The sequence below is a fragment of the Microcaecilia unicolor genome, chromosome 14 (assembly GCF_901765095.1).
Source record: "Microcaecilia unicolor chromosome 14, aMicUni1.1, whole genome shotgun sequence".
Classification (NCBI taxonomy): Eukaryota; Metazoa; Chordata; class Amphibia; order Gymnophiona; family Siphonopidae; genus Microcaecilia; species Microcaecilia unicolor.
Window position 1 is genome coordinate 32,424,214 of NC_044044.1, and position 26,888 is coordinate 32,451,101.

The 26,888-nt window shown below is 45.4% G+C and overlaps 1 protein-coding gene across 12 annotated transcripts in view; it reads right to left on the bottom strand.

Moving 5' to 3' along the window:
- Nucleotides 1–26,888, bottom strand: part of LOC115458425 (rap1 GTPase-activating protein 1-like) — a 40,939-nt gene that overhangs the window by 3,702 nt on the left and 10,349 nt on the right. For 4 of the 12 annotated variants that reach the window (XM_030188383.1, XM_030188380.1, XM_030188379.1 and 1 more), the window contains exons 4-24: nucleotides 15,113–15,145; nucleotides 13,932–14,025; nucleotides 13,755–13,790; nucleotides 13,023–13,070; nucleotides 11,263–11,304; nucleotides 10,977–11,159; nucleotides 10,650–10,753; nucleotides 10,159–10,237; nucleotides 9,776–9,829; nucleotides 9,396–9,479; nucleotides 8,828–8,928; nucleotides 8,485–8,614; nucleotides 7,911–8,066; nucleotides 7,270–7,341; nucleotides 6,557–6,643; nucleotides 5,064–5,195; nucleotides 3,850–3,993; nucleotides 3,420–3,523; nucleotides 2,171–2,284; nucleotides 1,405–1,528; nucleotides 938–1,040 (exon numbers count right to left, since the gene is read on the bottom strand). In XM_030188383.1, the coding sequence (XP_030044243.1) occupies nucleotides 938–1,040; nucleotides 1,405–1,528; nucleotides 2,171–2,284; nucleotides 3,420–3,523; nucleotides 3,850–3,993; nucleotides 5,064–5,195; nucleotides 6,557–6,643; nucleotides 7,270–7,341; nucleotides 7,911–8,066; nucleotides 8,485–8,614; nucleotides 8,828–8,928; nucleotides 9,396–9,479; nucleotides 9,776–9,829; nucleotides 10,159–10,237; nucleotides 10,650–10,753; nucleotides 10,977–11,159; nucleotides 11,263–11,304; nucleotides 13,023–13,070; nucleotides 13,755–13,790; nucleotides 13,932–14,025; nucleotides 15,113–15,145 (2,024 nt within the window). The remainder of the gene's footprint in view (nucleotides 1–937; nucleotides 1,041–1,404; nucleotides 1,529–2,170; nucleotides 2,285–3,419; nucleotides 3,524–3,849; nucleotides 3,994–5,063; nucleotides 5,196–6,556; nucleotides 6,644–7,269; nucleotides 7,342–7,910; nucleotides 8,067–8,484; nucleotides 8,615–8,827; nucleotides 8,929–9,395; nucleotides 9,480–9,775; nucleotides 9,830–10,158; nucleotides 10,238–10,649; nucleotides 10,754–10,976; nucleotides 11,160–11,262; nucleotides 11,305–13,022; nucleotides 13,071–13,754; nucleotides 13,791–13,931; nucleotides 14,026–15,112; nucleotides 15,146–26,888) is intronic. The other 8 variants (XM_030188388.1, XM_030188384.1, XM_030188382.1 and 5 more) reach the window with 7 other exon arrangements.

The following is a 26,888-nucleotide window of genomic DNA, read 5'->3' on the forward strand; positions in this document are numbered from 1 at the left end:
TCCTTGTCCCCCATAAGATTACAGTCTATGTCCATAGCTGACACAATGGAAGGTTAAGTGACTTGCCCAAGATCAGCAGGAGCAACAATGGGATTTGAACCCTGGTTTCCCTGATTCTCAGCCCACTCTAAACATTTCACTACTCTATATGACACATAGGGAGGAAGTTATCAACGTGATAAGATGTGTTATTTTACCACAGATCCCATTCTATGCAGGTAGACCTATTTACTAATAACTGGGGTTAACAGTAAAATAATCCATCTTAATAATAGCCCACATTGATAACTTGCCCCCTTAAAGAAAAAAAATATATCCAGAAATGGAAATCACTGCTATATGTAAAACAAAGTGAGCTAAGTATAGGACAATCAAGCCATTGTGGTTGGCTTTTATTGGTGGACTGAGGCATCATGACATCACAATATCAGAAGTGAGCTGACACAATCAAGCCACTGTGACATCACTGATAAGGCTGGCTCTTATTGGTGGACTGAGGCATCTTGACATCACTATATCAGTATAGGACAATCATCAAGCCATTGTGACATCATTGATTAGGTTGGCTTTTATTGGTGGACTGAGGCATTATGACATCACAATATCAGAAGTGAGTCTATAGGGCAAGTCATTGTGACATCACTGATGAGGTTGGATCTTATTGGTGGAATGACGACACCACAATATCAGCTCTGGTTACCTGAAACTCTTCATACTAAGGTGGGGGGGGGGGGGGGGGGGGGGGGGAGGTTATCAACGTTGGCTACTGTTAAGATATGTTATTCTACCACTAACTTGTCCTATTTTATCACAGATCCCATGTTATGCAATGAAACCTAGTTAATAATAACTGGAGTTAACAGTAAAATAACACATCTTAATGGTAGCCCACATTGATAACTTACCCCTGTAAATAATTTGCTCCCCCCTCTCTTACCTGGGGAGGTGATACTGCTGGGGGTGCTGATGCTGTCCCCCAGCCACACGCCTTGCACCAGGGACTCTCGCTTCTGTGGACCCTCAGGCGAGTACATGAGATCCTGGTGGGAGAAAGTGACAAAATCCCTGAGCTGAGTCATCTCATGGCAATGGGATCAATCAGAGATGGAGAGGCAGCGAGCTTTGCTTTATTCTCTGTTCCTTTGCTAAGAATCCCACTGAGCAGAAGATTTCAGTGTATTGTGCAATGGTGATACCATCTCTTCACTAGTTGGTGGGCCCTTGCAACATGCCTCTATAATTTGGGTTCTTCTTCCCAATGTGCATCACCTTGGCCACAGAAGAGACGCTGGATGCATGTTGCCCCTCAGTTTGATAGAACAGCCCTGTTAATGGTGCTTCATTGTCAGACTCCCCCAATCTCTCTATTCCCCTCCCCCTGAATAGAGAAGAGCCCTCATTTACCATGCCATCCTCATCATCTGATGTCTCCTCTGCCCGGAGTCCACTACAGCAGCTGCTGGTGTCAGAAGAAGAGCGAGAGAGGGGCTGCATTGCACAGTATCCCGACGTCTGGCTAGATAGGATCCTGTTGGAGGAGGACACGAGTGGTCTCTGAAAAGATTTTATGTGCTGCAAGGTACAAGGAGAAATCCAGAAAACTTTTGGGAGGTCAAGCACAGCGCCCTAGGCAGTGTGATCTACATTCCTATAATGCCCAAATTATGTTTTCCCCACCACCACCCACTCCGTCTTCCTTATCTGGACAGCAGAGGGAGTCAAATGTTTTAAGTCAGATTGAACTCTCTCATTTGTGGATTAATGGTGCCATCTGGTGGCTATCGTGTAGAATACAAGTATGCAGGTCTTAATAAACTAGGTCATTCCATTCCCTTGCAGCTTTTTTTTTTTGGAGATTTTTACACCTATTTGGCCATATTTTACCCATAGTTATGGCAGGAGTCATGAATACTGCAGTCTTGTTCCCCTTAATTCTTATGTCCTCACCTTTGTGATGAACAATTATAATATCTTCTTGTGTGGAGGGAGGGGGGCGAGACATTGTTTAGCAAAGTTTGCAAATTTTTACCTAAATGCTACACATTGCATGTGAAAGATTTTTATGAATAATCCTAAAATAATTATTACAGGAAGCTACAAAATTATGAGGGAGTGGGACCGTTTTTTGCATGTTAGTTTAGAGCACACTGAAGATTCATGTCATTTCCACCTGCTTGTTCTGCTGGAGATGTCTGGGGAACTGGGGCCGGAGAATCCATTGGATTTCAGATCAAAGACAGATCCGGGACTCTCTGAATCTTTCTCGACCTCATCAATTGACTCCCTAAGAGAGAAATGGATGCAAACCTTCACTGAAGGAACCAATGAAAAATCACAAAACAATAGCACTCGCATTGCCACTCTGCAGAGACCCCAAAACCCAACGTTCAGACTCAAATAAATAGAAAGAATAATGGAGGTCTTGGCAAAACATTAGCTGCAGCTTTATTACAAGTCCATATTAAACAACTAACCATAAAATGTAAATAACTTTTCCAACATTTTAATACTTTACCTCCTAGCCCACGATGCAGCTAGTCGGTGTTGAACTGGGTCACTTATAAATACCAACAATCGTAGATTTCATAACAAGTTTTACATAACTCTCTGCCCACACTTGTGTTGGTGTCACACATGAGTGCATCAACAACAGTTCTTGCTTGTCCCCAAACCCCAACTTAACCCCCTTTTCCAACCAGATCCTCTTCCATCCCAGCTGCAACTGAAAAATAAAATCCCCAAACACACCTTAGTCCCTAAAAAAAAACTTGGACTGGGAAGGCGAGATAAACATTCTCAAACCCACCACCCTTTACCACTAAATTCCTTTCCCACCCAAACAATCCCTTCACAACCTCCCACTGAAACCCTGCCCTCCACCAACCCCGCTGAACTCAATAGCAATTCTACAATGTTAACCCTTACAGCACCCAAACCTACAACTCTTTCACCTCAATTATTAATCCAAAATATAAAGGATATTAAATTTAAAACAAAACTCACACCCACTAACACCCACTCCATCATTTGCCCCCCAATTTATTCCTTCAAACCTTCACTGCTAATATCTCCACTTTACCTGCTGCATTAATTTGGTGATTCAGACTATATGAGTTAAAATAAAAAAAGATCAGTTTTGACATGGTAGAAAATCACCCAACTGGCCCACGACAAGGGGAAAGATCCCCCACCCATGTATAAAACTTATCAGGATTTAGCCATGGATATTGGTTTTCTAAATGGCAGCTATAAACACTACAGTGCTGGCCTAATAATGGGAGGGGGGGGGGGGGTAAAATGAGACAGGATTAAGCCTTCAGCAGCCAGTCTTGGTGTTGGGATTCTGCTTCCTGTTTTATGACACCCTCTGAGCATCCCTCCCCCCCCCCCCCCCCATCTTCCTCTCCCCTCACCCATACCTCCTTTCTTCCAGGATGTTCACAATTCCAGTTGCGCTGCTACGACGCCCGTGAAGGTGGCTGGCACGGGGTCTGGATGGGCTCCTGCCTGGGAGGGCAAAAGACTGTGTAGAGGAAACAGGAAGAAATTAGGAACAGATTCTAATCTGTCAGGAGGGAGGGGGTAGTAGGTCAGGACTGTTCAATGTGGCCAGGTTATTATGGACAGTTAAAATACTAAAATTTGGGTTCTGTACTCTGAGGCAAGCAGTGTGGCAGGGAAACATGTTAACATGTATAAGGGAGCAGACTAGAAAAGGACAACCTGAGTAGCATTTAGGTGGAACTCACTAAGTGAAGAGGGGACAATTGCATACAGAAAGCATGGTGAGAGGATTTGGAGGGCTGGAGTTGGGGCGAGCAGTGAAAGAGTGATGGATTTTTCTCCTACCGCAACAATGGCTTTGGGTCCCTCGGCAATGCTTTGGGTAAGGACTAGACTGGCTGTAGCTGGTCGGTTCGGTACTGTGGGGTGGTGCTTCCTCATTGCCATTCCCGTGGCATCTAAGCTCTGGCTGCGACCTCGGATCACACGCTGGACAAACGACAGGGGGACAGACGGACAGAGAAAGAGAGACAGACAAACAGACACATGGGAGGAGAGCAAACACCAGATGTGTGTGGAGGGAAGATGGACACCACTCATACAAAAGCTTAATTCTCGTCTGCATCAAACACACCAGATTTCCATGTCATGGGAGTCCCTCACAACAGTTCCTTGACCTTCAGAGACCTGTTCAACCCTGTATATTAATTCAAAGGGGAAGGATGATCACAGAGCATGCCCGGGACATGAAATGAACAGCCCAATCCAGTAACTCCTCAGTTCCATTAGGGATTTCTGATGTCTTCCTTCCACTACCACCACCTTAATGTCAAGAATAGCAGGACGAAATGATATTACGACTGGCAAAACTTTATCTGCTGGGAAGGCACTTCGTAAGGCTCGGAATGGTATGAATGTCATTTGTGATTACAAGATGAGGAACAAGTTAGAATAGCTATTTCTGCCTTTATCTCTTCTCTGGTGGTGGTGGGGGGGTGGGGGGGTGGGTGGGATTGGAACTGCCTGATGTACTAAGTAGTGTGATGCTGACACCATCTTGGACAGTGAGGGGGGGTCATTTTTCAAGCTGTGATAACAGCATCTTGTAGATAGAAGAGGACCTTGTAGGGGAAGAGAAGAGATGACCAAGCAGAAAAGCATATCTGAGGCTGCTGGAGGGCTCCTTGGCCATGCTGTGTTAGTGCAGTTTGGAGAATGCTTAGCTGAGGACCACCAGCTCGGGTTGTTCATTGTCCTTCTTGGCCAAGATGAAAATTTATGGAAGAACTGATAGGTGGGATTGACAGTCTGACTTTAAAAGAAATAAATTCCAAAGGGAGAATTATAATAATAATAATAAGGATAAATCCTAATGCATTCTTCTCTGCAGCCATCAGAAGGCATCATCACTGTTCCATGAATTTCAAATTTATTTTTCTTCTCCCTGTGGAATATCTATGTATATATTTTTGGCAAAGTACAAAATCCAGGTCTGGTTCACCCTTCCCATGGAGCGACAGAATGTTCAAAATGTTAAAAAATAAAATGGCCTCTCTCACCTTGAAGTTCTCAAAGAAGCCCCCACCACCATTCTCAATCTTCTCATCATCACCTGCCAGACCCATCATGTTCTGGCTGCGCAGCTGCAGCTCCTCATAGAGGCTGTCCATCAGGGCTCCTCGCGTGCGCTCCTGCAAGGGAGGGGTTGAGGGGTTGAGAAAGTTAGTGGTGATGGTGGGGGAAGAGCAAGACAGGAACAAAAACCGCCACAAGGCGCAACCTGCTGCCATCTAGTGGCAGTCCCAAGAATGCAGGCCTTATGCTTCTTCCAAATTGAAATGTTTGTTGGTTTCTTGGACATTATTACTCTGTTAACTCATCGGCCCCTTCCCACTCACACAACCATTATAACATAATCTATGAGAAACTGTCCAAGCAGTGCCATCTTACACTGAACGATTGAATCACCATACTAACTTGATCTTTCATTGTAAGATGGGCCAAAAAGTTTCATAGTTTTTTGTATTGGAAGTTGAACATCATTTATACCTATAAACTCAGGAGAAAACAGTCTCCTCCATTATTCCAACAATCATCATTTTGGTCTTTGACAAATTCAGCCACAGACCAAAGTTGAAAAAATAGCAAATCTATACTTATCTTGAAAACTTTATCCAAATATACTGAGCAGAACGCTTATATAAGTACATAAGTACTGCCATACTGGGAAAAGACCAAGGGTCCATGAAGCCCAGCATCCTGTCTCCGACAGCGGCCAATCCAGGCTTCAAGAACCCGGCAACCCTCCCCCCCCCCAAAAAAAAAAGATGTAATAATGTTCAATGGACTTTTCCCTCAGGAATCTGTCCAAACCCCCTTTAAACTCCGTAAGGCCAGCTGCTGCCACCACATTCTCCGGCAACGAGTTCCAGAGTCCAACTACACGCTGAGTAAAGAAAAACTTTCTCCTATTTGTTTTAAAATCTACCATATTCTAGCTTCATCTTGTGTCCCCTGGTTTTGTTGTTGTTTGAAAGTGTAAACAAACGCTTCACATCTGTCCGCTCTATTCCGCCCATTATCTTGTAGACTTCTATCACATCACCCCATCTGGGTAAGTTTTGCTAAATATTCAAATAAGGTTCTCCGGTTAACCTTCCTGCTCCGCAGCTTTTCGAATAGGGGCCTCTGTTTTTCTAGAGCTTTCTTTGCTTGGTCTCCAATGCATTAACAAGGCAACCATGCCACATAAACATGTACAAACTGAGATCAACTAACAGGAGTGATGGAATGCATTTGTGACCAGCTTTCAAGAGTTATACTGCTTCTGCTGATCAGTGCAAAATGAGCTCTGGGTGATAAGTACAATTGCAAAAGACTCTTCGGTCACATTACACCAACGTTTGCAGAAATTAGCTGTAAAAGAGACGTAAGGAATATCTAGCATGTGGTTGGCTCCACTTGATTCTTTTTTAGTCTTTGTCTACACAAGAGAAATACACAAACTCATGAAATCACTGTTGATGGTCACACTCGCGGAGATGAATCTTACCTCAAGTTTGGCAAATTTCTCCGCCTTGTAGCAGCTGTATTCGGCATTGATAAGCTTGGTCAGTAGGAAGTCCCGGAACTCAGGGCTCTGGAAGGGAGCAGGGAAGATGAAGCCCATGATTCAGCATCCCAAGCCTTCCGTTTATAACATTATCAGGGGCATGGAGAGAAGAGCCTCCCATATGGTATAGGAGAGGTGATAAAGATGAATAAGAACTGTAAACTCAGAGACAACACTGTGAGGTCAAGGGGTCAGCTCAAGAACAAGAGCTGGACAGAGTTTAATGTGATTAGTTTCCCTTGCAGCCTAGCTGAATTGGAGTTCTCCTCATGCATGACATATCAGGACAGCTCTGTTTTCTATCATGTCCAATTCCACTGGTCTCTGGGATGAATGGTGTAATGGATTATCTGTGCAAATCCCAAAGGGTAGATGCCAGGTTTATTTTTCTTTAAGTAGTGTAGTGTTTGATGAGAAGTCATAAGAACATACGTTTTGCCAAGCTGGGACAGACCCAAAGGGCCATCAAGCCCAGCATCCTGTTTCCAACAGTGGCCAATCCAGGTCACAAGTACCTGGCAAGATCCCAGGGATCTCTGTTTCCTAGGGAGATTCTATATACCATAATTCCTGTACATTTCGGTAAAAGTGGTAAAAGCACTTTTCATTTGTACGACATCAGCGCTCTCTTCTGAGCAGCTGCACAAACCAACCTTTCTGAAAACTGCTGGATTTGGAAGGGCAGGTCCAAAGAATGGCACGTCATCTCGGGCTGTGACAGACACCTAACGGAAAATGGAGGAGAAAGGAGAGATGAAGTCCAGTGATTCCACTTATCAACACTCTACCTTCTAGTCAAGTCTTCTGACTGTTCCCAACATTTATTCACCTAGCTGATACTTAAAGGCTTATGTGCTCAGTGGAAGCACCAACCGCAGAAATGAGTTTCATTTAAAAATTTTGCGGCACTGGTTCATGGAACTTTGGATGTAGAAGACAGTCAACATCCATAGTTGTGTGTCAAATTGGAGCAGGCCAAAAAGTTAGAGAGAGTCAACGTTCACCTGTTCTGCATCTAACTTAGTGGCAAGACATAGGGGACAGTTACAAAGTGGTTTACATATTATATACAGGCATAATTTTGTATCCATCCTCTGTCTCTTCATTATTCCACCCTTCTAATCATCCATCACCTCCTCAATCCCTTATCAATCGGACTGTTCTCCTATTACCCATTCAGAGGTCACCATCCACCCCCTGATTCACCTGTCCATCTAGTCAGTCATAACCTGCACCTTCACCTTCTCTTTTTACTGGTGAATTAGGGAACTGTGAGTCGGCAGGGGGCTCCTACCTTATACAGGGTCTCCCCTAGGGTTCCATAGGTTGCCTGTACCACCACATAAGCATGTAGAAAGTTGGAGGCGATCATGTCTGGGACAAAGGGGGTGTTTTCATCTTGGAATACGATGGCCACAATGTCATTTCCTATGTGACGTTTGCGCTGCAGCTGGGTGAGGATATAAAAAGAAGAAGCAATCGGACATGGAGCATTAAGGAGAAAGGATGGAAAAGGGGGCTGTTGTCACGTGGATGGCGCATTTGATTGTATTCACCAGAAAACTCCTTTTCTTCGTTCTGCCTCCATCTTGCTCTCTCACTCTTCTCTCATCTTTCTTAAATTTTCTATTTCTCATCTCTTTATCGCTGATTTCATCTCTACCTTTACTCCCCCTTCCCCCCCCCCCCCCCCCACACACACACAGAATAAAGCTGGAGATCTTTCTGTTCTTGTCTCCCTTCAGTTATTTTATGTGTGAGATTTTGTGTCTCCTTTACCTCAATATGTCTCTGCTTGTCTCTCTACCTCTCTATCCTGTGTATATCTGTCTGTGTTAACTGAGGAGGCCAATGCTATGGAAACTGACCTGCTGGGGATCCCCTTCAACGTAAGGCAGCTTTGTAGACACATGGAACATAATTTCTTTCCCTCGGTAACTTGTATAAACAGACTCAGACCCCGTCTGACCCCGGGTCACATCCAGGCCACCACGGAAGCTAAGCAGGAGAAAGGTCAGGAAAAGTCAGCCAGGGGTCTGGGAAGAATAATTAAAGGGGGGTTGTGATGTCTCTTACCCTCTGCTGTCAGCACATGCAACATTCAGCATTGAGTAATTAAACGCTTGGCAAGTTTAAAAGACCTAAGATAGGGTCATTACTGGAGGAGGTCAATCATCCACTCTGCACATGGCAGTTATCTGGAGGGCTCACCCTCGAAAGTCCTGCAGCTGAATGCGTTCACCCAGGAAGTCCAGAAACTCAATAAATCCCAAACTTTCGTCATTGTTGCTGAAAATGTCTTCCTCTGTTGTCTGAGAGAGAGAGAGAGAGAAAGATGGGGAGAGATGACAGAGGAGAAGGAGGTAGAGTTTAAGGAAGAGGGGTGTTTACAGGGATTAGGTAACTCAGGAGAGCACTGATGGGATGAGAGAGACACCTGACTACTACTACTTGACATTTCTAAAAACCTGAGTTAACGAGAGTGAGGGATTATCACAGCGTCAGTCACTACATGGCTTCTGCGTCTGGAAGAGTCTAAAGGAGGGCGGAGTCATGATCCATCTAGATTTTACTAGCCGATTCAGTCCTGGTTTTACCTCAGGGATCACATGCCTGGAGAGCAAGGGGGAAGGGGAGGGGCAGGGAGGAGTATAAAGCAGGCCTGACTCAGCCTGTTCCTGATGACTTGGAGCTGTTGAGGACCCTCAGAGACTGTTACATGGGAGGGTAAGAGGAGACAGCAGCTGCAATATTTCATGCAGTGATAAAAGCTTCTCACCTGTCCCAACGTCTGATAGATAATACCAAACTTAAAGTTATTGCTGATAACGTGTTCATCAAAGGTCACGATGAGCTGGGAGGCCTGAAAGGAAAATTATTATTTTTTTAAAAACCACAAAGAATGTCACAGGGACAATACAGCAAAAGGATTCACTGAGGCTAGCTGTGTGACCACAGGAAGGCCAGTAAAGGTCCACTTTTATGAATAGAATTAGGACCACTTCTGTCCCCCACAGAGGAGGCAACGAAGAAGAAGAAGAGACAGAATTACACTGGAAGGGGTTATGTGAGGGGTGGGGTGGGTAGGGGAAGCTGGTGTGCTAGAGGTCAACAAGTGAATAAATTAAGTCAGAAGAAGTCATGGCCAGCATCTCATACCTTAGGGTACAGGACTGGAAAGAACTTGTCCACGTTCACTTCCTCACACAGCAGCTGTGGTGAAGGGAGAAACATGATATCATGTCACAAAACTTACTAACAAAATTCATTTCCAGCAAATTAAGTCCAAAAGCAAAAAAAATGTGTTTACAAATGATACACTGCAATCTGTCTACTGGCCACCAGATGACAGAATTGATGCATCAATAACCTTAAATCCACAATTTGACTGCATGCATTAATTGTAATCATTTAGCTAAATATTAGGACTACATCCCTGGGTAAACAAGTATTAGGGGAACAGATAAAGTCCTAAGCTTCTCCTGCTCCCTTTCTTTCTTCCGTCTGTCCCCTGTGCTCCCCCCGATTCCGTCCACTTGTACCTTTGCCATCTGCACTGCATTGGGGAATTCGGTCAGACAGGAGATGGGGATAAGGTCATGTCTGGTCATCGTTCTTGACCTATAAAATAAAAGCACCAAGATATAATTTTAGTGCACCTATGTCTCATCAGGGAATCATCCTAGGTGGTTTTTCCTCTCTCTTTTCTTTACACCTCCTCATCAAGCTCTCATCAGGGGCTCATCACGAACAGCCTTGCTCCTTCCTAATCTTTCCTACCTAGGTCCATATTCAGTCAATACAGGGAATTGTCTAGGGCAGCAAACTTCAGAGATACCAAATACCTGAGCCACAGTGAAATCCAATTCCAGCTTCTTTCAACAGTGCACTGGTGTCACTTCAAGGGACACCACTGTGGCGTTCAGGATCTCCCCCCACTCTCTGATGTCTGGGAGGGTGTGACACCCTACCCTGGCACCAGGCCTAGCCCTGCCTACAGTTATCAGAACCTTAAATCCTGTCGTGGCCTCACCTTAGAAGAAGCCGAAGTTGCTCTTCCTTTTCCACCTGGTCGTACTTGACAGACAGAACAAGGAAACCCAGGCCAGTATCGTTTGAATAGAAGTTCTGATGCTCCTTCCGAAAGAAAGAGGGAAAGAAAGAAAAACTCAAGAGTCACAGCAGGAGGCAACAGGAAACTGCTTCAAAAACAGTATTCCTCATGAGGACCTCCTGCCCGGATAAACTTCATTTAACCCTGTACCATGAGAGGGGAAAAGCCTATTCCTTTCTTTGTATTATTCCCTCCTCCCCTCCCCTCCCTCTCATCCTTCTTTGCCACACCTCCCTCCCAACACACCTTTCCAAGGAAGTGCTTGCGGTAGAGTTTGGCCACGGGGTCACACTCCAGCTTCAACTTGGTACCGGGGATGGCGGGCAGGTCTACGGCTGAATCCAGAACACCGTGGCAGGTGCCCTCTATCCAGTACCCACCAAACTGAGGCAGGATAATAAGGGGGTAAGGTCTTCCCTTCCTTAGAACCTGGAAAGAAAGGAAGGTGGCACTGAAAGCTCACAGTACTGTGATGTGACAACATCCGTCCATCTTGATGGAGGAGCTTCTGGCAGAGAGAGAAGACATTTACCTCATGGATGCTGGGGTAGGGGATGTACTCCTCTTCTCTCTGCTGAAACAAGAATGAGCAGATGAGCTGATGCCATGTGTCAGCATCAGATTAAAGTTCTAGGATCCACCACAGGGTTGTCGCCTCACCCAGGTTACCCCAGTCTGATTCTGTCCTGGTTGTGAATTATAGGTGCAGGGGCTGGTGCTTTCCAGTTGAAACTATAGCAGTGCAATAATGGTGGGATTGTGTTGGAGAACACGGAGGCATGCTTGATACGAGGCTTGGGGGCCTGAGATCATGATTCCCCTGTACTGATTAAATTGCGCTGGCTACTGGTAGAGTTATCAGGGATTTTCAAGGTACTGACGCTGGCATTTAAGGACAGGAATGGGTTAGGATTACAATACTTCTTGGAATTGGCGTTTTCTTTTTTTTACAACCCAACATGGAATTTGACTTTCTCTAAGGAAATGCCACTGAAGTTTACCAGGAAGAAGACATTCTGAGGGATTGCTCTGGGTCTCTGGAACAATCTACCAGAGTTAATTCAAATGAAAAAAAAAAAACACCTGTGTTTTTCCAAGGCAGTAAAGTCACAGTTCTGGAGGCCGTTGATGGCTGGTTACGGTCTTGTGGCTGTATCAGACTAGGTGTCTGGGAATTTAATTATTTAGGGATGGATATTCAGCTCCTGCCCACTTACAACTGCCGCAGCACTATACAATCAGGGAGGACCTGGAAGTTAAAGTTCTGGGAAGTGGCAATATTCAGTAGGGACGTCAGTGACATTTCTAATATATTTCCGGTCACTGGCATATGAAAACGCAAGACTTCCCCTGACCCCTCACCATCCAAGCCCCTCCCTCCAGCCTAATTCTCTGGTGGTCCTTGGGGCTGGAGTAATGCTGATCAGCTCCTGCACATGGCTGCAGCCATATCCAACATGGCAGCCAAGACCTTTCTCCAAACTCTCCCAGTACTAGTAGGGGAGAGGGGTAGAATCTCTTCAATTTGTGTCACTTCCTGTGATGACACAAGGGGAGGGGTGAGCCCTGATCAAAACAAATATTCCCCTAAAGAACATAGAAAATGACATGAAACAAATATTTTCCCATCCCTAGTATTCAGCCTGCTACCTGATAAATTGAGGACACTCAACACTGAGCCTCAATTCAGCCTTTAAACAAAATGCCGACCACTGGACTCTGAACATTGGGGGATTAATATTTTACTTAGAAACATGACTGCAGATAAAAGCCACATGGCCCATCCAGTCTGCCCATCCCCTTTAACCCCTAACTCTTCCTTTCCCTAAGCGATCCCATGTGCTTATCACCTCCTTTTTCCTGCTGGTCTTCCCTCTTCTTATGGCATGTATGCTTGTTTTATTTTGTTCTAGATAGATTACGTCTGGTGGTTTTGTAGACACAATAAATAAATGACACAAGGAACTGAACCCCTCAGATGCAGTGGGGTATGATCCATTTCATTTCTTAGCTTGGTAGGATGGGGGACTGTGGTCAGACTCCCTTGGGAGCAGTGAATAGGGTCAAATTCCATCTATCTACAGAGGAACATGAAGACACCAAAATCAAGAACACGGGGTCTGAGATTGATGGAGGATGGGGTGTGGAGGTAGATGACAGATGAAGTGTAAAAACAAAGGCTTGGGGGAAGGAGAGGAGAGACAGCGAGTATTGGAGACGGACAGAGATGAGTACCATGAAGGAAAGGGATTATAAGTGTCTTCCAGGAGGAAGGAGGGGGCAGCCACTGACCTTGAGAGGGGTAGGCAGGGAACATCTCTGATCATCCAGCCGACTCCCCTATGAGCAGAGAAGACAATTAAGAGCTCATCCTGCTGAAGAAGGGACAGGTAACACATGATAAACTGATTCACTGAGGATCAAACAGGATTAAACCTGAAGGACCAAAAAGGAAAGTGACTCCCCCAGAGTCACACACAATTAATGGCAGAGTCTGGGATTAGACCTGAGGCATAAGGGGATACAGTTATTGCCCCAGGGACACATAGAGTCAGAGGGCAGAACCAGGGTTTTGACGTAAAGAACTCCTCAGACAGGTTACGTTCTCATTGCTGCTTCTTAGGTCCTCTCATAGGTGTTTTGGTGCATGCGAGATAAGCTTAGGGATGGGGAGGGTTTGCGGTTGTCTCTATGCTTCAAGATTAGGCCTCATCACCTGTAAGATTTTGTCTCTCTCACAGGGACAGTTCCCCTTCATTACCTGAAGGTCATGAGAGAGATTATATACATTTTTTGGCATATTGTTGCCTGAAAATGGAAAACTGGAGACAGGGAAGGTGAGGGATATATTTGGGCCCAGAGAGCATCCTGGCCAGGCCTTCTCCTCCCCCATTCCCCTCTCTTAGCACATATCTTAAGTTTGGCGATACCCTACAGAGCCCCCCCCCCCTCTATGTTTGAATTCATGGTGACGTCGTCATCCACTTCCCTCCCCCTTTACCCATCACAGAGGAAAGGTCTTACCTGCATTTTCTCAATCATTTGAAAGAGGTCCACAGGCTGCGAGGGGAGAAAAGCAAAGAGAGAGAGACACACACACAAAGACAGTGTTGGAGGTGAGACAGCTAGTAGAGTCCAAGTATCTCAGACATGACACAGGTTAGTCTTATCTCTTTTCTTGCTTGTGAAAGGGTGTCTCACCTTGCTGTGGTTGCTGGGTAGGAGAGGTGAAGAGATGTCCTGTGTCGGGGAGTCTAAGACATCTGTGATACAGTGTTCAACCTCCTCTGATTTCCTGTAATGAGGGAGAGAGATGAAATCCAGGGCTGTCAGCTTGAAAAGCTGTCTATACACAGTTGCTAACACATAAACACACACTCACCTACACACAAACGTACATACCCCCACATATACAAGATGTGTTTCAACATCCATGATTCAGTGTGCTCAGGGGGTAATAAATGATCACCTTAAAGTCTACAAAACCTCCCCAGTCTCCAGTTCCACCATGCATATTTGAAACCAGTTTCCACACCCAACTCCATCTTGTCATTCCTCAAGGAAAAGGAAGAAGCATTTGATACGGATTTCCAGACTTGCAAGTAGGTGAGCAGGAGGAATATAAAGGACTGGGACACAGGGAAGATTCAGCAGGAGGGGGCCATATTTAGCTCTGTAACTGAAGAAAACATTGGACCATGACTTCTCAACAGCAGGCACTAGATGGCAGCAGGAGGACAGGAATGGAAGACCTTGCAGATGATGACACCTCAGAGTGTCTAGAGGTCAACACCAAGGACATGCTCAATGGCTGACATCACCCACTGTTCTCTCTACTGGCCATCTGAAAATTCTAGAAAGGCCACGAATTCCCAAATGAGGGAAGATATTCTGAATGCCATTGGTAACAGGTTAAAAATAGCTCTCTCTCTCTCTCTCCTTCACACATTTCCTACTCCCTGGGGTATCATAAAGATTTTTTCACTTGTCTTACCAATTGATGGAAATCTGGTTTAAATAAATAAAAGGAACAAGGGTTAGGAAAACATATTACCTGGCAAGTAGAGAGTTAAAAAGGAGGATGGAAAGGCTACAGGGTCCCATTAGGAGCTTTGGAAGCAACAAGTTGGGGTGTATGCTGCATGGGGTTTACCACGGGTCAATGCTGATAGCTTTCCTGAATTTTTAAAGCCTATAATCTAAAGCACTTAGGTATTCTCTAATCAGCCAGAGACCAGAACAGGCTGGGAAAAAACCAAACTAAGTCCCCACATCTTTGCAGAAGCCAAGTCCCTGAGCTCCTTGTCTTCCCTGCATAGAAGCACCTTGGTGGCCATCAGGGCCAGCTGATTTCCTTCTAACCAGCAGACATTTGCACTCACCTAGATCCTGTGCAAGCAAAGAACTTGTCCACCCTGTAGAGAGAGGAGAAACAACCCAATCTATTCCTGAAAACAGCATGAACCTAAAAAAAACACATCCCAGAGAGACCCTAACAACATGTCCCCACCCTCCCAACCTAGACCACCTCACGGTGGTCAAGAAGGACACCTCACTGTCAATGAGCTGACCCATAAGTTCTATGAAGGATGCTAACTTCGCTGTTTCTGATGCTGAGATTTGAGATATAAAGTTCCGTAATTTTTTCATCTCCTTAAGTGGGGGTGGGAATTGGAGGATGAACAGTTGGGGTATTTCCAGCAGAAAGCAGCCAATGAAGGAAACACACATTGTAAGCCAGAAGGGGTGCAGACAGCTTGGTTATAAAGTTCAATGCATCATAAAAGTTTCCAATGAAAGGGGTGGAAAAGAGAGTGGGAATGGGAATTGGGGGAACAGCAAAGCAGCATTGAGCTTCCATGACTGAGCTTCTTGGGAGATCTCAATCTGTTGGAGACAGAATGCTCAAAGCCACCCAATTCTGAATTCCTTTCTTAGTCTCCTGCCTTCTCCAGCCTTCTCTAAGCATCTCAGTGTCCTTGGGCTGACCGTTCATCATTGTGTGGTCAAAATAATGCCTGAAGAGGCAAAAGAATAGAATTACACTGTGCAGAAGAGAAATTCAAGGGATAAATTATGGGTTCTGGAACAGATTGTATCTGCTCAAATTCTGGCTTCAGGATCCCACAGATTTTGCTGCTCCAGCTGCTGTTTCTTCTCTTTCCCCCAGGATTAGACACAGTTTTTCCTGCTTATTCTTTTATGGAAAAAGTCTTTGATTTTCTCTCTCTGCTCTTTTGGAAATGTGCATCTCTCCTCTCTTTGCATTTTGCACAGTACAGGAGAAAATGCATTTCTGCTTCTAACCCGGGTTTAGGATCCCACAGATTTTGCTGCTCCAGCTGCTGTTTCTCCTTTTCCCCCAGGATTAGACTCAGTTTTTCCTTCTAATTCTTTGTTATTAAAGTCTTTGATTTTTCACTCTCTCTGCTCTTTGGGAAATGTGCAGCTCTTCTCTCTTTGGTTTTTGCACAGTACAGGAGGAAATTAATTTCTGCTTCTAGCCTGGGTTCAGGATCCCCCAGATTTTGCTGCACCACCTGCCGTTTCTCCTCTTTCCCCAGGATTAGACAGTTTTTCCTGCTCATTCTTCTATGGAAAGTCTTTGATTTTCTCTCTCTGCTCTTTTGGAAATGTGCATCTGTTCTCTGCATTATGCACAGTTCAGGAGGAAATGCATTTCTGCTTCTAACCTGGGTTCAAGATCCCACAGATTTTACTGCTCCAGCTACTGTTTCTCCTCTTTCCTTAGGATTAGACCCATTTTTCCTGCTCATTCCTTTGTGGGAAGTCTTTAATTTTCTCTCTCTGTTCTTTGGGAAATGGGCATCTCTTCTCTTTTTTGATTTTCCACAGTACAGGAGGAAATACATTTTGGCTTCTGGTTTTGTATACAGTCTGGTTTCTTGAGGTTTCCAGTTGTTTTTGTCTGCACGTTTCTATATCTCGTTCAAGGTCCCTCAGTCTGTAGTTGGTGAGAGGGTCTGTTTGTGTTTCGGTACTCCACATGTATCTTCTGGGTAGAGGTTGGTCCCAATCCGGCTTGTTCCGTTTTCTCAGTTACAGGTGTACTGGTGGTCTAGAGTCTGTCCGGTATAATATTTGCAGTGTTGCATTTTCAAAGGTAGGATTGTTGCTATGTGAGTTCTGGCAGGCAGTGCTGTTTTATTATGGCAGTCTTGTGGTTTCGTAGGTTAACCCAGTTGCTCCAATCAACTTTAGCAGATGGTTCGACAGCCCACTGGTAGCTGCTCAATGCTGTGACATCATTATCCAGTCTCCCCCATCCATTTCTCCGTTAAATAAAGCTAATGGAGCTCCTTGCACCCGCTCTACAGAAAGGGAACAACCCCACCCCAGTATAGGGTACATACCCTCCATAGGCGCCAAAGGTAAAACTCCTTTTCCTGGAAAACATGGCCTCAGGGGATCCGCAAGCTTTAAAAGTCCCTTTCAACTGCTTTGCTTATCTCAGGCTGCCTCTGAATAGTGTTAGACTGTGGCTCTCTGACACTGCTGGGGAGGGGAGAGGAGGGCTCCAGCCTAGGCAGCTAAGCTATCCATGGGGGGGAGTGAATGAAAGGAGGAAGGGATTAAAGAACATCACAGTGGGAGCCAGAAGAGGGGGGGATGTCCAGAGGCAGCAAGAGAGAGAGAAAAGACAGACACAAACAGAAAGATGGAGAGGATGGGAATCAGTCTGAGCACAGAAGAGGTGAATGGTGTTAGGGGTGGAGGGTTAAAGAGATGTGCGCAGAGACTGATGGAGTGAAGGTTTAGATTCACATGTTGGAGGGATGGAAGATATTGAAGGTTTGGAGAAGGGTTGGAATATAGAAGGGATAGAGAACAAGGGGAATAAGGTTGAGTTAGAGGAAGGAGCAAATTATTCTTCTGATTATTACACAACAAAATATGTTACACACTCTACAATTTACATTCCACCAAGTCCCCATATGGGCTCAAAGCAGATTATAGAAAAGGAGCTAGAACACAATACTGGGAAATAAAAAACATCCCAACTAATATAATTCAAAACTAATCAGAATTATAAGAAATCTGTCTCAGGGGGGGGAAAAAAAACTTCAGCAAACAAAAAAAGATTTTCAGATAAAGACAAAAGACTAAGTACGATGGCCAAGTACACCCCCCCATAATGACTAATTAATAGTGAAGGGCTGTAGGGAGAGCGATATTGAAAAATTATAAGGAGGGGGACATTGAAGGAACTGAGAATATGGGGATACTGAAGGGACGGAGAAGAGGACAGATATTGTGTGGTTGAGGGAGGGGAATTCTGAAGGGATGGACAACAGGAGGGATGTTGTAGGGTTTGAAGGAGGAGGATATTGAAGGGAATGAGAAGTAGAGGGCTACCTCATGGTTTGAAAGAGGGAGATACTGAAGGGATATCGTAGAGAGGGAGATATTGAAGGACTCTTAGTGAAGGGATACTGAAGGCACTCAGGGATGGATACTGAAGGGATGTAAGAAAGGAGATACTGAAGAAAAGGAGAACAGGAGGGATATAGAAGGACTATAATTTGAGGGATATTGAAGTGCTGAGGAATACTGTAGAAAAGAAGAGGGATATTGTGGGGTTTGTGAGAGGAGGATATTGAATGGAAAGACAGAGGATGGAGGATGTTGAAAGATGGGGCGGAAGAAGCAGATACTGATGAATGAAAGGCAAGGGAGGGTTGGGAAGAAGGAAAGTCCCCCGGCCTCCGTAATAAGCTGTTCTAGCAGTAGGTAAAGGGAAAGATCAGCTTCAGTAAGTAAATCCCTCAAAAGATATGTCAACGGGAGAGTAGATCATTTCTGCCTCAGAGTCCTGGAGACAATCTCATCCCTCCAGTGTCTGTGGATGTCTCTTCATGTACCTCGCTCTGTTTTAGTTGTGGGCATCCCTGGGTATGTCTCTCTCTGGCTCTCAGCATTGACCTTGCTCCCAATCTGTGATCAGGGTGTGGGCAGGGGACTTTCTTTAGATTTGTGGCATAGAAGGAGACTCTCTCATAAGGCCTTCCAGCACTCTGCTATCTCGGACTGCTCTCTGTCCTTAACCCTAAGAGGTGCACTGGGGAAGGGGGGGAGGGAAGGTATTGCTCCTAATAAAAAAGAGAAAATAAGGAGTGTGAAGTGAAAAAGTGTCTAGGAGAAAGTGAGGATAGGGTGGTGAGGGCAAGAAATGAACTGAAAAGATAGAGGCCTCTGTCAGTGAAGGCTGGCATGGGATTTGGTAAGTGTGCAGATGATCAGGGTGAGGTTATAGGGAATCCTGTGTGCCTGGGGAGCAGCCATATTGCCTTTTCACATGCACATAAAGCTGTGTTCCCCACCACCTTCAATTCACTCGGTCCATGTCCTGGACAATCCAGTGTTTCCAATCTCCATTCCAAGACTGTCTCAGTCAGTACGGAGTCACCTGCTGGCACAAGGGATCCAGGTGCAAAACCATGTCACCGCCAACCTCCGAAGTATGATTCCATTACACCAGAATTACTATGGAAACTGATTCCCCTTCTCGTTCTGGTGCGGACACAGGCATTTGTGTTTTGGGTGGCATGTGCTGTGATATTGAGAAGTATAACTAGGGACAATGTCAAAATGTCCCTCTCTGTCTGCTCCGTAGCCCCGGCTGATGCCCTGGCCAGATCACCACAGCCCGTCACTCCAAGCTGTACCTTTCCTCAGTCTAGGTGGGGTTTTTTCCACATCACACAGGCATTTTCTGCAGAGAAGAAAGGGAAGCTCAGATGGTTCTTACTGTAGGTGGTGGAATCACTATACTGTGTTACACATCCTGAGCTTTGGATGCCATTTTCCCTTGGCTGCAACCAGACCACACACACAAAATATATGTATCTATATAGAAATACACAGAAATGTACAAAGAGTCACTCTCTCACACACACTGGCAGCAGACACAGAGCAGACAAATACATACACACCGTCATTCATATTCCCAGGCAGCCCTCTCCCCCCCCCCCCCCCCAATAAACAGCTCCATGCAAGAAAACTGGATATCCTGGGAAAGGAGAGAAGAGAGACCGGATATCCTGAAGTAACAGGCCCAGAAAACGTGTCAGAAAGATACAGCAATATTCCCCAAAGTATTGTGTGCCACCAGCCTGATTAAAAATCATTTCCAACACATGTCAGAAGGAGGCGCTCTTTGCACAATGCAAGTATGGAGATGAGCATTAGCAGTGAATCTGAGAGACTGAGACCATACCCTGGGCTTAGGATTGAGGTTCAGTCGCAAAATTAAATGTATTTGAAAATATTTTGCCAAAATGCAGACCGAACAATCAATTCAACACAATACTATGCTAAACTGAAGGTCAGGGACAGTCTTATCAGGTAAGGTACGGTGTGCAAATCACCTCTGACTCCCAGCAAGTAAATGAATACATTAATGCTGTGTTTTAGGGACAGTAGTTAAAGCCCTGGAATTAAGTTCCCCCTTGGCTTGCAGTTATGTTGCAGATAGGGACAAGCTCTGGGCATCTTCCCTGCCAGAGGGTCCCAAGCACGGGCTGCGCCTCCTTCCAAATGAAACCTCCACAAGACCCTGTGCTCTGTCCTTACAGAGAGAAGGGATCCACAAGACAAAACTGACACACAGACGGAGATGGGGGGAGCTGAAGAGATCCCCTCATATTTACAGAGACAGACAGACCAACAAGCAAACAGAGCCGTAAATACATCCTAACAAAACAAAAAATTAAATTAAAAAAGAGAGAAAGAAAGAAACTGAAAAACAACTAGAGAGAGATGGAGGCAAAACAGACAAGGGAGACCTGAAAGGATCCTCAGGTTCTACATATAGAGGCAGAGAGACTGTCAGACAACTAGAGACAGAGACAGACATGCAGAGAGAGAGAGATAAGGGGACCTGAAGGACAGGTAGAGAAGGAGAAGACAGACTATCTGTGCTTCTTCCAGTCTCCTTGCATCTCAGTGCATGAGAGGAGGGGGGGGGGCAGGATCAGCACTTTTCTTGCACTCCCCTTTGCCCCCCTCAGGTGAGCGCTGGGGTTAATTGGCAAGGAGCGTCTTACCTTTGCTTGCAGTGCCATCCCCTGCTGCTGCCAGGATAGAGAGCAGCTGAGGCCCAGACTCCCCCCTCCCTTCTCTCGCCTCTCTCTATCAATTATTCAGCATGCGGGACACTGCAGGGCTCTCTTCTCCTCCCTCCTGCCCTTTCTCCTTCAGTCTCCCTCTCTGCAGAATGCATTAATGGGAGCCTGGACAAGACCATGAGCTGTTCTGTGACAGAGCCGGGGATTAGAGCTGAGGCACAGGGAGATAAAGTGACTCCCCAAGGTCACACACAGAGTGGGGACTAGATAAAGTGATTTCCCTAAAGTCACAGGTTATCAATAGAAATCAAACAAAATAAAACATGGAAAAGAAAATAAGATGATACCTTTTTTATTGGACTAACACGGCTACCACACCTCTCTACCTAAAGTAACAGATAGGTCAGTGAGAGAGAGCTGGGGATTAGAACTCATGTCCCTGGATCTCTGTGTAATGCACCTATTCCCCCTTCTTGACTCTCTAAATTGAGGAACAGAGGGTGATTACATACATCAGTGGGAGGGTGGGAAGCAGGGCTGAGGGCTGTGAGGTGCTGTGTGTGAAGGGACAGGTCCCCAGCACTGCAGGGTAAGAGCAGACTGAGTGCCAAGGTTGAACACAGCAGAAAGGGACCATCATGAAACCTGTGTGTAGCTTCCTGAAGAACACCCAGCTCCTGATTGCTGTGGCAAGCACGCAGCACTGCAGTATTCTCACTGCAGAGGAGGAGGGAGAGACAGGGAGAGGGAAAGAAAGAAAGCGAAATGCAGAGCAACATGAATAAAAACTGAGGCACAGGGAGATAAAGTGACTATTGGCAGAGTCCGGGATTAGAGGGAGGTAAAGTGATTCTTCCAGGGTCACACAAGGAGAATGAGTGGCAGAGCCGGGGATTTCAGCCAAGGCACAGGGAAGTAAGTTACTCCCTCAGGATCGTAGAGAGTCATTGGCAGAGCCGGGGATTAGAGCTGAGGGAGTTAAACTAATATAAAAAGTCAGAGACAGAGCCAGGGATTAGAATTAACCCCATCAGTCACAGACCTTTTCAACTCCTGCTGCTGGTTTCCTGTGGCAGCTGGAGGTGGATTCTTTGGTAAGAGGAAGAAAAGTTTCTGACATCATGAGGAAGGGATGCAACAGGTTTCTATATGCTCAACATAATTAATAAAATGACTAAACTATATTCCTTTCTTTGGGTCTGAATGATTTGCACCCATATCCCCTCTATTCACACATTGCTCTCCTCCGACCTCATTGAAGAGGAACACCAGCAGTATCAGACCGTGCCTGACTCCCTGACCCTCTGTCAGCCAGACCCCATCAGCTGCTTTGAATCATGTGGAAATCAAGGTGCTGTTTCTCCCCTCCTGCCATTATCTGGGGGGGGGGGGGGGGGGGTTGGAAGCTGGACATGCCTTTGGACAGGCTCTTCCATCACAAGCAACTTGGCTTCCAGGTCTCTAGAAATCCTGAGGGTCATGTATACTTCCAGTTCAATAATGGCTGTGACTGAGGGCCTGTGGAGACTGATCTCCAGGACTCACAACCTGCAGGAAGCCTGGCCATCTGCTAGCTCCGTAATGCAAAGGTTCCACATTAGGAGTCACCAACCAGGAATGGGATCTAGGCGTCATCCTTGATAATTTGAAACCCTCTGCTCAGTGTGCTGCTGCGGCTAAGAAAGCAAATAGAATGTTAGGTATTATTAGGAAAGGAATGGAAAACAAAAATGAGGATGTTATAATGCCTTTGTATCGCTCCGTGGTGCAACCGCACCTTACATACTGTGTGCAATTCTGGTCACCGCATCTCAAAAAAGATATAGTGGAATTAGAAAAAGGTGCAGAGAAGGGCGATGAAAATGACAAAAAGTCAGCTGAGGGGAGATATGATGGAGGTCTGTAAAATGAGTGGAGTGGAACGGGTAGACGTGAATCGCTTGTTTACTCTTTCCTAAAATACTAGGACTAGGGGGTATGCGAAGAAGCTACAAAGTAGTAAATTTAAAACAAATCAGAGAAAATATTTCTTCACACAATATGTAATTAAACTCTGGAATTTGTTGACAGAGAACGTAGTAAAAGCAGTTAGCATAGTGGGGTTTAAAAAAAGGTTTGGATAGCTTCCTGAAAGAAAAGTTCATAAGCCATTATTAAGATGGACTTGGGGAAAATCCATTGCTTATTTCTAGGATAAGTAGCATAAAATGTATTGTACTGTTTTGGGATCTTGCCAGACACTTGTAACCTGGATTGGCCACTGTTGGAAACAGGATTTGGGGTTGCTGGACCTTCAGTCTGTCCCAGTATGGCAATACTTATATACTTAAGTAGGAGTCAGCTCTACAGAGCCAGCCAAGACAAAGGAGTTTAGGTCCAGGTCTGGATTTTTCCACCCTCCAAGTGGAAGAATCCCTTAATAGTTAGAGCAGTGGGCTGTGAGCCAGGGCTCAAATCCCAGGTCTTTGTGATGGTGGGTAAATCACTCAACCCTTCATTGCTATGGGTATAAACTTGGTGGCCCTTTCACTAAAGAGTTTTAAGCCCTTAGTACGGCAATGGCATGGGAAAACAGGCTACTGCAAATGGCATTAAAGTGTGTTGTGGTATTTTGCCTGTTTGCATGTGCTGCCTGCCATGTTACATGTTTTTAAAAGATATTTTTGGAGGGGACGTGGCCTGAGCAGAGAGTAGACATTCCCTCGTTATCCTGCACACTAACTGGATAGCGCAGGGTTACCGTGGGGTCACTTAATGCCTCCTCAGTAGGTTAAGTGCTCCTGCACCGTTCTTTTGCAGGTGCCCCATGCTCAAATTTATTTGTTGCATTTGTATCCCACATTTTTCCACCTATTTGCAGGCTCAATGTGGCTTACATAGTACCATGAGGCGATCGCCTTCCGGTGTGACAAATACAGAGTGATATTATGGTATAATAAGGTGCATGTGTGACAGACACATAAGGGAATAGAAAGGGGGAAGCGTTAAGTTATGTCCAGTTCCAGTATTAGTATCGTTGTGTTGCAGGGAACATTAGTGCATGACCTGAAAAAAACAACAAAACCCCCAACTTTAATGCCACATTGAATCTGGGCTTAGTGTGCAGGAAAGTCCTACATCAGGACTCTCTCGGCCAGATTTCACTACACCTTTAGTACTAGACGGGGGCCACTCCAGGGACAAGAAAATACCTAGAGCACCTGAATGTAACTCATCTCAAACCAAATGCCCACCCTGCAACCTTTAGGTGGGGCATCGCCTGCGTGCAGGGTGCCTGGCTGATAAAACTGAGCATCCTTGCCCCCCCCCCCCCCACTACAGGGTTTTCCATGCAGGCAGGTGTTGAGCTCAGAGGAATGGGGAAAGACTGATACAATACAAAGACAACTTATATTGCACAAATCACCAATCATAGGAAATACAGTCATAACACAATTAACTAAGCAGAAAAATATTTCTGAGAAAAGAAAACAAAATGTCCTCTCAGGGCAAAAGTGCCCGATACACAAAAGTCTGGGAAACTATATTTTCTTGTTTCTAATGCCCTGTGCAATAGGAAAACGAAGCCGATGCTGTTATATAAGAAGAGGGTCAGTAAACAGCACAGTCGAAATGCAACTCTTCGCTCTATAGGCAGCCCAGTACAACTTTTATCAACAGAGGAACATCTCTTTCGTATTTGCACACAGGACGGAACAATCTGCCTGTGGTATTTTGAAGAGTTTGTAGTGCAACAGCCCAGATATAGATCATTCAGTAGAGGAGTTACGGTAAAATATAAGCTTGGATCGGAGTTTTAAACTGATCTGAATGAAACACAATATCTAATCCTTCTAAACTGTCTCATCACCAAACCCCCCCCCCCCCCTGTTTGATTAAGATATTAACCTGAAATTCCATGGATGATCCAAATGAACTGCTAACACCCCTTAATAAGGGCTCAAAAGAAAGATGGAGACCACTGTCCAGTCTAAATGATGTTTACCCAGCCAAAGAATTTTAGATTTCTCTCAGTTTGACTTCAAAAGGTGTTGGGACTATGATAAAACAAAAAGTAACAAGAAACTCCAGGTAGTTAATAGGAGAGATCACTGGAATTAACAGAGCAGGGGGTGAGGGAGAGAAAAATGAAGGAGACACAGAAGGGGGGAAACTCACATCATGAGAAGACAGGGAAAGAGGGGCAGAGTTAGCAAGTCCCTATCTGCACTTACCACATGTGGTACTCAATTCCTATGGGCTTCCTCTTGTATGCCACCTGGGAATTGCTAGCCTGGCTTTGTAAAAGAAGCCCTTAGTCTGGTGGTGTGTGAATGGGGGGGGGGGGGGGGGGGAGGTGTCACTTTCTACCTCTTCCAGGCCTGTCATCTGCCATCCAGAGATGTGGAAAGGAGAAGCAGAGTTAAATAAATGAACTAAAAATCGGACAGTTACGCTGGCAGCCATGTTTAAAGAGGTTCCACCCCAAAATGCCTTGAAAGATGTTGCTCTTTTAATTTTGAAGTGTTTGGTGGTCTCTATAGCTCACACTAGGTGGGGGGAAGATATGGAGGTAGGCCGGTGACTCCTGTGTGTATAATTCCTAGCTGCCCAGGCAGGTACATGTGACACTGTGACTTTAAAAGCTGAATTGTGTGTCCTGAGACACTCCCCAGCATACTCTGGTTACTAAGCTGGAAAAATCTTATCAGAGAGGGGCTGGCACAGGACAGCAATTAGTTTCAGCACTCAGGTTTAAAAAAAAAAAAAAGGCAAACCAGTCTCCCATGCTCTACCAGCTTCCTCTTGTCTTCAAGATTCAGGGTCAAGGAGAAGGTTGAGATGTGCTGAGCTGCAGGGAGACTTCAGGGTAGAGGAAAGGGTGTGATCTCAGGTGAGACACTCTGAGTCTGTATTTTGTTCCTCCATCTAGATCCACGTTTTACTTGCCCAAACCCCTCAAATCTCCTCAGTATCTAGCACCCCATGTACCCGTTTTTCTCTCGAGGGCTCCTTGAAAACAACATGATCTGAACTGAGCAGGGGTCTCAGACTGAGCAGAGGGCAGGTCTCATTGATACAACACAAGTCTGAGAAGGAGACAGGTGTCCTTTAAGGGATTTCAAATCATTCCAGTGCAATCCAGTGGTGAAATTACTGATTTTATAGTTCTCAATCCCTCCCAGCCTCCTCCACTCACAACATGCTTCCCACCAGAGTGCAAGGATAAGAGTGTTGAATATTTCCCAGGAGAACAGTCAGAGAGAGAGAGAGAGAGAGAGAGAGACTAAAAAAGGTGTTACCCTATCTTTATCCCATGACAGACCCCTTCACAATTGGGGTTCTTCTCCCCTTCCTCTTTGGTCCATCCAATCTCAGTCTTTTTTTCTTGGGTGTGGATCAAATTCTTCATGGACTTTTACCCTCTGTCACTAGATTTCCCACCTGTAGCTAGCAATAAATCTCCGCTCCCAAGGGCAGGCCAGCAGCCAAGCAAAAGAAAAAAAAAAATCTATAAATTTCTCCATAAACCTTCTGACCTTCTTTTCACAGTCTCAGAAATTCTTCCTCGCTCTCCCATCACACACCACCATCTCTCTGAATCAGACTCTTCCAAGCCCAGTCTGGTCAATCATTGACAAGGGTTCAGCCCAGTTTACAGCTCTCTCATCCATCTTTCTCCCTTGGAGAGCCAGAGGTGCGGAGTGAAAGTAGCTGGTAAGGGTCCCTGATCACCTCAAACCCTCCCTCCCTCCTCCCAACCACCACCACCATCACCACCCAAAATCTTCAAACACTCCTTCTTTCCCCCCTGTTTGGTGGGTTCTGTTCTTGTCTGAATAGTTTCCTCAGATCCAAGAATGACTTTCCTGTCCCCCACCTCCCCTTGTGTTGTTACTTTTGCTCTCACACAGGAGGACTTGAGCTCCGTGATAGCTTAGGAGTCAGAGAAAAGTATGTGTGTGTGGGGGAGGTACGGGGGGGGGGGGGGGGGGTTTGCAAGATTCAGTGACAAGTGGTGGCAGAATGTGCTGGCACTTCTTCTGGAATCACCTTTCTGCGGTCAGCATCACCTCAGTTTTTTTCCCCC